This window comes from Drosophila pseudoobscura, chromosome X (assembly GCF_009870125.1).
Source record: "Drosophila pseudoobscura strain MV-25-SWS-2005 chromosome X, UCI_Dpse_MV25, whole genome shotgun sequence".
In the NCBI taxonomy this organism is placed as follows: domain Eukaryota; kingdom Metazoa; phylum Arthropoda; class Insecta; order Diptera; family Drosophilidae; genus Drosophila; species Drosophila pseudoobscura.
Genome location: NC_046683.1, coordinates 22,405,057 through 22,417,507, shown reverse-complemented (window position 1 = coordinate 22,417,507; position 12,451 = coordinate 22,405,057). Strand labels below are relative to the sequence as shown.

Sequence of the window (12,451 nt, the reverse complement as noted above, 5' to 3'; positions counted from 1 at the left end):
AATTTCCCAGTTAGTTCACCATCCATTTTGGATGTTCCTAAACCGCACGTTTCTATGCGATAGTTAGCCGATGGTTTTCAAATGCAACTCTGAATAATTGTCATTCACAATGGAAAAATGGTATTCACTGCGAAAACGTAAACAATGATTGTGACAAAATTAACAAAAAACAAAAACAACAACAGAACAGCTCGGAAGGACAGCAGACCAAATTTTCGAAAAACTTATTAATAAAATGGATTTAGTGCCAGAAAACTCCTCCAGTGGTACGTTGAATAGATATATTTGTTTTTTATTGTTTATAATATATAATATTATTACACAATGCAGCAAACAAGAGAACAACAGCAGGCGGCAGGGTGAAATGGAGTGCCGCGCTTGAGTGCCTGCTGATTGACATATGTATGGCAGGAGAAAATTGAAGATTTGCGCGGACCACGCAAAAATTCACATGTGTACATGGAGATGGCCGAGTCCATGAAGGAGGCTGGGCTTGAGCTTGGATGGGGCGAGATAAGGACAAAGCTCGAGAACATGACCAAAAAATACAGGTAAATATTATTGACTCTGCCAAATAAAAGATTGTGAAACCTACTATTTTTTTATACTTTGCAGGATTGAAAAAAATAAAATTGGACCGAGCGGGGGTGCTCCATCTGGGTGGCAACATTACGATAAATTAAACTCATTTCTGGGGTGCTGCCGGATAAACAACATGGAGCAGAGCACATTGGACAACTACAGTAAGTTTTATTAATTTATTGCTAAAAAAATATATTTCATTTAAGGTGTTCATTGCAGATCCTAATAAGTACTTTTCGGATATTATTGAGATGGACCTGGACGGATCTTGTTGCTCCAGCACCTTGTCTGGGCCTCCGCCAAAGAAAAAGAAAAAGACCGACATTTCGTTGCTGGCAGAGATCGCCCAGGAGCGTCTCGAACAACAAAAGGACCACCACGTTTTGCTGTGCAACCACAGCCGAAATAATTGCTATATCTTCATCATCCATTATAATAATTAATAAATCTTCCGCGCAAATTTAATGAACTTGTTATTGGCATCAGCTGTTTTTGATGGATGGTGGACGGTGGCAGTGTGAATCGGAGTTTCACATTTGTCAAAAAATCCCACCATTCCCCCGGGATGGGCTCAGTGTGCAGAGCCTATTAGCCGATGGTATTCAAATGTAACCAATGAATGGCAATAAAATAAATAGTTCACGCCTAGACATATTTCAAATCGTAATTCGAATTTTAAATCGTTAAAGACTAAAAAAATACAAAAATACAACAGACACAATACAAAATGAAGAGACCAGAAATTGGTGGTAATATGTAAACATATGTATGTATTTGATTGATTTTATATGCTGATTTGCAGCCATTAAATAAACAAATAATAAACGCAAGTCGAAATGAACTGCATAAAAGGAAAATATCGCTATAAACATTTTGCATGATAGCCCTTCGGATTTGGGTCCCGAAATAATTTCGTTACGGCTCTAGTATTATTTCGGCAAACAAGGCACCGTACCAAAGCTTGTCACCTAACATCAAGACAACTGTATTTTTGAATACCCTCAGGCTATATACGAATGTAATAAACGGTACACGCGTTTGTACGTAAGATATTTCATAATTGACTTAGAAAATGTATAGGTATTCTCCATGAGAGTATTCAAGGTACGACACCCATCTACATTTTTGATTTGCACATTCCCGTCGGAAAGCGCGATTGACAAGTGATTTGAAATATATGTAAACTAATTTCATAGATACATATGTATGCATATATTTTTATACCCGATACTCAAAATGAGTATTGGGGTGTATTAGATTTGTGGTAAAGTGGATGTGTGTAACGTCCAGAAGGAATCGTTTCCGACCCCATAAAGTATGTATATATATTCTTGATCAGCATCAATAGCCGAGTCGATTGAGCCCTGTCTGTCTGTCCGTCTCCTTCAGCGCCTAATGCTCAAAGACTATAAGAGCTAGAGCAACGATGTTTTAGATCCAGACTTCAGTGATATGTCACTGCTTGCCCCGCCCACTTCCGCCCCCACAAAGGACGAAAATCTGTTGCATCCACAATATTGCAGATTCGAGAAAACGAGAAAAACTAAAAACGCAGAATCATAGAGAATGACCATATCTATCCAGTTGCTGAATTTGGATCAGATCGGATAATTTTTATAGCCGAAAAGAAAAAAAACAATTTTCAGTGGCTACGCATCGTCCGACGTCACGCTTAGACTGATTTTCTGTCTCTCTCGCACCCACTCTTTGTCGTGTCGTTTAATATTAGCGGCGTCTGCCGGAGGAGAGCCATACCGACTTGGTATCGGGTATAACTGTAGAGTTGCGGTGTCCGCAGCAACTGACAACGTTCCCCCTCGTTTAGTAGTAGTATTTTCTTATATCGAATATTTAAATGCATCATTACTTTAGTTTTAAATTACAAATTTTAATAAACAAAAAAGTCTAGAACCGACGGCGTTTACATAATTTTTATAATTTATAATCAACCTGCTTACGATAAGGATATAAATGTGTAATTATATTATTGTTGTGGAGATAATGTTTTTTATCCCCAATCGGCCGACTAATTATTTCGAATTAAATAAAACTCGGCGCAGAAATAAAATTAGGATATGTTCTTTAATGCGTGACATCCAAATTGCAAGTGTGGCTTGCCTGCTCTTTACATTGCCGCTCCGATCGCTAAGCGCAGCTTCGCTCGGCTGACGTCGGTAGGCAGACGCAAGGCGGAGCTAGCGAAGAGCGAGCTGGCAGAGAGCGTTTAGCAGGGCAAGCACGCGCAAAGCTTTAACAAACAAATGAGTGACATAGACATACATAAGTAACAAACAAAATAAGCAGCTGAGGGCCAAGAATTAGGTGCTATTTGGCAAGCAACTAATCGGCTGGGCTCTGCTCCGAACAATTGTAATATTTTATATTTTGTAGTATAAATCCAACAAATAACAGCTTTAATTTTATTTCCCGCGCCCTAGTGTACCATACCCGCACCCCCTGCCCATTCATCATTTATTTTGTGGCGGTAGGTCAGTTCATCAAAAGACCCAAAACAAGAACCAAACTCAAATTTCAGTTCTAGCGCGCAATATTGCGTGTGTACTAACGCATGCACAGATGTTCTCTCTGCGCTCTCTCTCTCTCATGATGACGTCACTCTGGGGTATTGAACGCGCTAGCCAGTGTGTGACGCTTTCGTTGTATGAACTGGCACATCTATATACTGTATGGTTAGTGGTAAAAGGTAGGAAAACCTCAGCCCACTTCTAGTTAAGTTAAACAAAAAATCGACTTTACTTCCACCTGGCTATACCTGGTATTAACGCCCACGGGCGACCACCAGACCTGAGAGAGTTCAAAAAATCTGAAAAAGCATACAATCACATATTTTTGTCGAAACATATTGCGTGTGTACTAACACATGCAAAGATGTTCTCTCTGCGCTCTCTCTCTCTCTCATGATGACGTCACTCTGGGGTACTGAACGCGCTAGCCAGTGTGTGACGCTTTCGTTGTATGAACTGGCACATCTATATACTGTGTGGTTACGCAACGAAAATTTTTTTAGTTTTATATAGCCAAAACAGTCCCCGAACGAACCCAAAACCTAAAGTTCCAAGCTTTTAGGTCCCGAACTCCCGATTCCCAAAGTCGACTTCCAATGGGGAGACGCTGCTGGTCTGGAACAGGCCGCCATTTGAATTGTGCGACGAGGAATCCATATGTACAACGAGTGGCAGCGCCAGCGTTTCAGCAACTTTATCTTTGGCCGTCTAGTGCTTCACTTGGACACAACAGCGCAGACCCTACATCTTGTTGGTCAGCAGAAAAATGGCTATGGATGCAGTTCAACTATTTCGCAGGGATGCAATGAAGTTCCTTTATCCCGCCCACGATATACGATCTGTTCATATCGGCGATTTGTATTTTGTGCCGGATGAGGAGGAGAAACTGATTGCTGACGCCGGCTACGACCTAGACAACTTTGAAGTCACTCCAGATTTCCTAATCCATTTACTCTATCCGGAACGGGTTGGACATTCCTGTTTATCAGAGAACCCATGAGAGACGCTGAGTGGTATATGTACATACATACATCCTGCGTTATCGTACGGCCTGCATTCGGAATAGCATTGGCATAGCAATAACACTACGGATGAAAATTTGATTCGAATGTGATTGAAAGATGTGCATAAATTATTCAGGAAAGTTAACTATACATACAAATTTACGGTTGCAGTTCGGGGAAGATTAAAAATGTATCTAAAAAAAAAATCAGTTTTTGGATTGTTTATTAAAAAGTGCAGCTGGAAAGCACAAGCTCAGTAATCTGTTGGTGTTGGTAGGTGTTGGACAAAAATGTGTATACCCGATACTAAAAATGAGTATAGGGGTATATTAGATTTGTGGTGAAAATGGATGTGTGTAACGTCCAGCAGGAAGCGTTTCCGACCCAATAAAGTATACATAAATATTCTTGGTCAGCATCAATAGCCGAGTCGATTGAGCCATGTCTGTCTGTCCGTCTGTTCGTCTCGATGAACGTCTAGTGCTGAGAGACTATAAAAGCTAGAGCAACGACATTTTGTATCCAGACTTCTGTGATATGTCACTGTTACAAGTGTATTTAAAAACTTCGTCCCGCCCCTTTCCTCCCCCACAAAAGACGAAAAGCTGTGGCATCAAAAATTTCAAAGATACGAGAAAACCAAAAACGCGCAATCATAAAGAATGACCATATCTCCCAGTTTATTGAATCTGGATCAGATCGGAACATTTTTATAGGCAAAAGGAACAAATGAATTTGCAGTGGCTACGCTTCGCCGACGACCCGTTCCGACACGTTTACAACTCTACATTTATACCCGATGCATAGGCATGGTCTCCGATGGCTGTCTTCCACCAGACGGCGCATAACATTGAGCCTAAAATCAGTCTGAACGTGTTGTCGTGCGCTACGTAGTGACCGAAAATTTATTTGGTACTTTTGGCTATAATAATAATCCGATGTTATCTAGATTCGGAAATCTGCTCGATATGGCCAAACTCCTGTTAGATCTCACTATTACAAGTTTATTTCCAAATTTCGCCCCACCCGCTTTCGCCCTCACAAAGGACCAAAAAACGCAGAATCGAAAAAATTTCTATATCTACCAGATTGCTAGGGGATTTGCTGGGGTGAAACTGGGATGATTTCTTCGCGATCCATATACAAAAATCCTTGCTTTGGCGGGGAAAAATGTATCTAGTCTGAGTAATGGACTTGTTGATGGGAGCGTGTCTGAATAACATAAAACTACCGATATGATGATCAAAATTATGTTCCAAAGTACGATTCATAAAAAAACTATAGATTTTAATATATTTTTTAGCAATTAACTGGCGCTCACAAAACCATCTTAAAACTATCTTACGTACGTATAATATTTACATATATATATATATATACAGTGCCGCTCAACTGAATAGATTAAACAATTTTCATATTTATATATGAATATATACGTATATACGTATATATTATTTGATATAGTATACAAATTAGCTGACATCGGTGTGCACACGTTTGAGAATACACAAAAAAAAAAAACAAAAAGGATAGAACAACCAACTAGACTGGAATCGGGGTAAGCTCCATTAACAATTAACGAAACGAGCTTCCCTTGGTTAGAAAATCATCATCAACAATCTCGGATTACAGATCGCATTGATCATTTATCAGCAATAACCGATCACTTCTTGAAGCATATCTTGAGGATGCGAATGACGGGCGCCTCGAACAAGGCCGAAATGACAAAGGCAGAGCCAAAGGAGACGACGGCATTACCCAGGAAGAGAGTGAGGATAAGCAAGTTGCTCAGGTGAACAGTGCCGCTCATGTGTGAAGAGCAGATGAACATTATGATCGGATGGATTAGGTAGGCGCAGTATGTGAGGCGCGATAGGGGCCACAGCACACGGTAGGACAGGATCGCATTCACGGTGGGCGCCAGGCCCCAGCAGCTGGAGAGTACGATCCAGACCAGTCCGCAGCTGAAGGCCGTGTGACCGACACCCACATAGAAGGCGGTGCTCCAGGTACTCAGCTGTCCCTTCCAGACGCCGAATATGACAATTAGAAGCGTGGCCACGCTGGCCGCCCAAAGGGCTCCGTTGAGGCGCCTGGATACCTGTGGTGGCGTCTTCACCTTATACAATGCGTAGCCCGTGAACATGCCTGAAAGACTGCCATACAGAGAAGGAACACATCGAGGAGATACCATGGTGTAGTTACTTACCCACAATATAGGATCCCACACGTTGCCAGGGCTTATCGTATAGAAAGTCAAAGGACTCGAAAGGAAGCGCTACTTTGTGAGTGTACTGATGCTGCAAGGACACAATGCCCGAGATGCTCCAGGAGCTAAACAGGAAAACGATCAACGTCAAAGCCACTGCCTTGAAGTATCTGCGGAGCATAAACGATATTTAGCTAATCCTAGAGTAGAGAATGATGGCGAACTCACTTTCTGGAAAAAGCCAGAAGAAGGGCAGCCATCACATAGAACTGCATCTCGTTGGCCATGTACCAGCTCCACATCATGCACATTTCGCGCTGTGGAAAGAAGTTGTTGATGTATAGGATGTTGCGCCACCAGTAGATGCGGCAGGTGTTATGTTCGATCTTGGCCGGCTGGAACACGGACGAGTCCAGGCCTTGTCTGCAATAGCGGAGGAGCTCTTAAAACTCGTTGGTAAACAATTTTAATAAGCCCATCCTCACCTGACCGCAAAGTCATTAAAAATTACCACGAAGAGATATATGGGCGTGAGGCGTAGATAGCGGTAGAGTAGCATCATCAGGCTTTCCATGCAGCTGCGTCGCACAAAGTGGCACGGCTCCGAGGGATGCTTGCGCTCCTGCTTGAGGTAGAGAAGTGTGACCAGTAGACCACTGATGAAGAAGAACGAGTCCACCGAGAATGTGGCGTTCCCAATCACCTGATACCACACCGAGCGTTCCGTGATCACGCGTTCAAACTGGAATCAAACAGGTCACAATGATCTCTTCTTCCGGACATGAGTTTTTACCTTATTCTCGCCTATGGCAAACATCTGCAGATAGGTGTGCACCATCATGGTCCACAGCACGGAGAAGACGCGCAGTCCGTGCAGGCAGGAGGTGTGAGTCTGTAAGGAGATCCATTGGGAGAGTAGAAGATTAGCAGAGAGCGTAATCGAAATCTCTAACTCACCTCTTTTGTTTTGTCAATGTTCAGTATGGCTTTGGCATTTGTCTGTAGTGCAAAGCATAGAAGGACCTGCTGGTGGAAAGCTGTGGAGGATGGAACGCTGTTCAGAGAGGAGACTCTGGGACAGGGGACAAACTCACCAATGGGCTGCTCCGCCTCGTATGTGCCAGCCGCCCCAGCACAACTTCCTGTCTCCACTTGGTAGTCTGTCATCTCCGACTTCCTTGACACGGAGGCAGAGGTTGAGGTGGCCTGCATATGGTTGCTTCCAGTTTCATCAGCGCCTGCAGTCAAGCCATCTGCGACATCACTGGAATTTCCCGAGCGCTGCCTATTCCCATTGACATCCATATCGAGGTTGTCAATGGCATTTCCATTGACATTAGCAGTGGCATTGCCACCCAGCGGACGCATCTGGAAGAGTTCGAAGGGCTTGCCATAGAAGGCGACTGCATAGTCGTTTCCACTCTTGCCTGGGGATCCGTCGCACTTGCCACTGATGGCGGCTATGGGCGCAGCCACTAAGCGACGCTCATCGATCCGCATTTGGTAGTATGAAGCCACAATTACGACGAGCAGTAGGGTGAACATAAAGCTACTGCAAGAGACCCCGAACCGAATCTAATTAGCTCTATCATATGTGGATGAAGAAAGGGATTCACAAATTACATACATGAAGACCTGAAACTTGAGTTGTCGCCAGTGGCTGTACACCCCTGGCACAGTGCGAACGTGCAGCACTTGGAGTGGAGGCTGCTGCAGCGAGGAGTTGTGGGACCCCAGAACGATTAGCATGCGGGCATAGGGATCCAACGATAGTATGGACTGCACATCGTGGGCCGTGCACGACTTGGGCAGGCACTCGCCCAGACTCAGTAGCATCTAATGGATGAAAATTCAGTCTATCACACTCTGAAATCTCTGGGCCCTCTGGGAGCTCCATTTACTCACCGATCGATTCAGTCTGGGCAGATGCAGGGCCACATCCGCCACATAAAATTCCAGGTCGATGTGCTTGCGTTCTGCACTGGTGCTCTGGCGATTCAGCTCATAACAGAAGGAGAGCTGGCCCAGCCACTTATCGTTCCCAAAGAGCAGCTGACCCCGATAGCGACCCGAGGAGTCGTAGGCTAAAATAGGTAGAAACGAATATAAAATTCGTGTAATTTTTCTCCGATCTTAAGAATATTCTTTCGAGTTCTAGCGAATGGGAGACATTTTTTATACCCAGTACTCAAAGAGTTCAGGGATTTATTTTCTAGTATCTTCAAAATTTTGGATGCCACAGATTTTCGTCTTTTGTGGGGCCGAAAGGGGGCGGTGCGAAATTTTGAAATACTGATTACCGGGTACAACAATAGGTTCACAAAATTCCCGCTCGTTAAAATTGTGGATCTGTTAAAGCCACACATTTATGTCAGGCAGCTCTAGATCGAGTATAGGCACCTTTTAGGGTTCGAAAACTCTTCCATATATAAAGCTGTAAGCGGATATCGTAGATGCTCACCTTTCTGGGCCCACTCGTAGCTGGAGTGGAGGGCTGTGAGGTAGGCCTGCATCTCCAGACCACAGCTTGTACGCACGTTGGTGCGGATCTCTGAGATCTGCCAGTAGAAGTGATCGTACAAATTGGCTACGATCTGGAAGTAATTGGGCGACCTATAAATGCTTTCGGCCATGCTGTTGTTGACTCCTACGGCTGAAGCGTTGCTCCCAAGATACCGGGTAATGCTGTTGATGGTGCTCCCCAGAGTCTTCAGCTGCGTTTCATCATCACTTTGCTTGAGCAGATCCCGTCCAATCTTTGCGGTGGGTGGAGACTTATTTCTGAGGATCTTGAGTATGTGAGTGCTGGGAGTGGGCGAGGAGTCTGAGGTTGAAGCTGGCGTCATGGTTGCTGCCAATGTGGCTGTTGTGGGCTCAGTGGACTGGAGCTCGGCAATTTCTACATCGACGGTGTCAATTTCGTCTGGACTAGGATCGGGACTATAACTGAGTTCAGTGCCAGTGGCCGTTTCCGTGCCCAGAACATGCTGTTCCTTTATGGTGAGATCACCCTTCTTAATGACCTCGTGCTCCAGATCCTCGAGATCGCCCAGATTAAAATCGAACGTGACCGGGTGCAGCTCGTATTCCTTGAGTGGATGCGACTTTACGTATTCGAGGGTGGGCAGAATCTTCTCAAGGGATAGGTAGGGCTTTTTCTTCAGCGGTTTCAGGGGCAACACCTCGTGGGTGTTCAGGGTGAAAGGCGGATCGATTGGGATTTCCCCATCACTGTTCACCTCATGCAAGACGGTTATGTTTGTCCTACCGGAATACAAATGTCCTGCCGATGCCGCTGCTTTCAGAGTCTCATTGGACTCTGTGAAACCTTCGCTAGTGCTTGGGAGCAGACAGGTAATGATCACTAGACCAGCAACCAGAGCAATCCTTGGGGATTGCATTTTTAGCGTTATCTTCCGTTTTTCCCTTATCCTTTCCTGACAACTGCTCCTTGTTTCTGCTTTGTATCTTGCAGCGATTGTGTGATAGCTTTTAGAATTTGTTGTTAATCTCTGCGATACATTTTTTGCCTCCTCTTAGGTATATTGATAAAGCTCCCTTGGGACAAAGTGGGGGCAATCGTCTCTGCGCTGCCTAGCTGTCATTGTCGCTATCTCAGATTCCAATTCACTCTGGCGGCCTCCTCAGCTTCATGGGTTGGGCAAACTGAAATGAAAACTTCATCGTGACAAGAGTTTGATGACTGGAAGGACCCTGTCTGGAGGCTGGGGCTTGGGCTGGGACCTGGTGCGTAAGCATGGACTTGGACTTTGGCACGCAATTTTCACTTGCTTATGAATCGATTTTCATTTGATTTGTTTTTACGGCAGAGACCCCTGCTTTGGCAAGATGGAAAATTGCAAAATTTCCTGAAAGACAAAAAACTTGTTAAACGTGTTGTGACCAACACCATCCAGCCTTCAGAGAAGTGGTCGTGTTCGTGGCTAAGCTGGAAAATGCCGACTCATTGGGAGGTTATTGGTATCATTGCTTATATAACTTCCGCGTCTCCGCGCCTACGTATCAATTCGATGATGATCTGCTACTCGGCCTACTCAGTTTTCGCCATATTATGCAATTGCTTTTAATAGACCGATGTGCAGGAGCATTTATTATAGCGCTACTATAAGAACGGAACGCTCATTAGCTTCAGTGTGGGACTGGTGCACGTTCGAGCGAGTAGCAGGCGGAAAGTGAAAGGCACCCTTCTAACCAACGCATCTCGGTTTGCTTTACGAGTTTGGGTGGTACGTGTAGTGCAGCAATTCGATTGATACTATTCGAGCCATCTTACACACCCAGAAACAAGCAATCGAGAAAAAGTATGCGGACTGCAATATAAATAGTCCCGACTATAGGATACCCGGTAATTCGTTGGTTATACAATATGCACAAAGTAGCACTCTTCAATATACTTGCTGAAATAGTTTGATGCTTTAATTTGATAATTTCTGTGAGATTGATAGATAATAGTTTCCCATTTGTTACTAAAAACTAATAGGGCGATTCACATTTAATTATTTTGCAATTGTCGAAAGGGGCGTAGTCATTGTTAATTATACATGGTAAACATGACTATCACAGAAATGTGACTACAACCACAATGACGAAGAGCCTTTTATTTCTCTAGTTTCCATCGTCACTGAGATATTGAGGATCGGATCAGGATAGATCCATTGTACATGAGTACTGGGTACTAATAAGTAAATCCAATACGAAATCCATTCACACACACCAAGACACATGCTAATGGGAGGGCAAATGAATGGACAAGCAAGAGCCCATGCCAAACCAATCCAGTGTAATGAAAAGAAAAACCAACCAAATTGTTTTCTGAATTCACTAGGCACGTTTCTGCTTGGGTATTTTTGTTTTTACGAATTTTGGACAAGTCCAAGACTGGACCCGTACCGCTGATGAAGGCAACGAGACTCCGACGACTGAAGCGATGAAAGTAAAAACCGCAACTGATCAAGCGCCGCCAACGTTGGGAGCTGTGTGCCTGGAAGCCAATGGACAAGCTGGCGACTCAAACGCGAGCTCGGCAACGTATTTGTGGTTGGACTTGCAGCTGTAGCTGGAAGTGGAGTTGCAGTCTCTCGGATTTGCACAGCCGAAGGTAGAGGTACATATGCATGGTTTTTCTTTTTTGGGTGTACGGTGTGTGAGTGTGTGTGGAAAAGCGCAATAAAGCAAACAAGCAGAAGGCATAATATGCACTCACAAAAACCCGACAACGGCAAATACAACAGTTGCAAACTGAAAATGCAACTGCATCAGAAGCAGGGGCAGGGGCAGAGGCAGGGGCGGAGACCAGCTTCGTTGCCTAAATGAAACCAAACGAATGCTTTTTATGATCAATTTTCGCTAAAGCCAAGGCAGTGCGAGCGCCGAGGCGTGTAGTGACGCTGAGTTGAAGCCGAGTGGAGTGACCTGATCAGTTAGCTGACCAGTCCAACGTATGCCAACTAGCAGAACTTGCTTCAATGCATGGCCCAAACAATAACCACAAACCTCCACCAAAAGCAAAGGAAACTGCAACAGCACCTGGCACAAAAAATGTCGCAATCCGTCAAATATTCGCACATAATATTCGTATTATCGAGTGGAAAGTCTTGTATCCCGGTCACCATCTATCCCAATACCCTGGCACGAAAAAATCTGTCAACTGCGATATGGTCCATTAATCCATCCATACTAGGTTTAAAAAACCCTTAGAATCAATGGAAAAACCTTTAACGTGGGAATATATAAAGTTATTATTATGTTGTGTTATGTTGTTCGAGCCTTTACCAGAAGAAAGCACGAACAACATTTTATTATGACCGACGATTAATTATAAGGCTGATAGTTAGTTGATATAGGAGTATTGGGTGGTGTGATCCTGACGAAAGATAACGGAAATTCCAATCAAATAAAAAAATAAAAGAAATCATCACAGCGCAAAGTGAGAGGGTGCTCGCTCCGGATCTTTCGATGTACAGATTAGGAGTATACAGAGACGAGAGATTGATAAACTATTTGATTTTTCATAGTTTAATTTGAGTCTGAATACCGTGCGTAACTGTACTCGAAATTTGAGACGTGACTTGAACATGAAATACTTGATCGAGTCGCAGGTCCCATCAACT

General features: G+C 43.9%; 2 protein-coding genes across 2 annotated transcripts; one reads left to right on the top strand and one right to left on the bottom strand.

Moving 5' to 3' along the window:
• The first annotated feature begins 126 nt into the window (after window positions 1–126).
• Window positions 127–1,058, top strand: LOC117185049 (uncharacterized). The gene is made up of 4 exons (XM_033384656.1): window positions 127–266; window positions 331–551; window positions 616–743; window positions 802–1,058. The coding sequence occupies exons 2-4, from the start codon at window positions 460–462 to the stop codon at window positions 1,023–1,025; spliced, it is 444 nt and encodes a 147-aa protein (XP_033240547.1). The 5' UTR covers window positions 127–266; window positions 331–459; the 3' UTR covers window positions 1,026–1,058.
• A 4,318-nt stretch (window positions 1,059–5,376) lies between these two features.
• LOC6901860 (uncharacterized) lies at window positions 5,377–11,298 on the bottom strand. Its single transcript, XM_002133362.3, has 11 exons — window positions 11,143–11,298; window positions 8,782–9,986; window positions 8,226–8,404; window positions 7,948–8,156; window positions 7,415–7,872; window positions 7,278–7,357; window positions 7,114–7,212; window positions 6,806–7,062; window positions 6,549–6,743; window positions 6,321–6,490; window positions 5,377–6,259 (listed from the first exon to the last, which is right to left on the bottom strand). Exons 2-11 carry the CDS (start codon window positions 9,719–9,721, stop codon window positions 5,775–5,777), a joined length of 3,072 nt encoding a protein of 1,023 aa, XP_002133398.1. The 5' UTR covers window positions 9,722–9,986; window positions 11,143–11,298; the 3' UTR covers window positions 5,377–5,774.
• Between the last annotated feature and the right edge of the window lie 1,153 nt (window positions 11,299–12,451).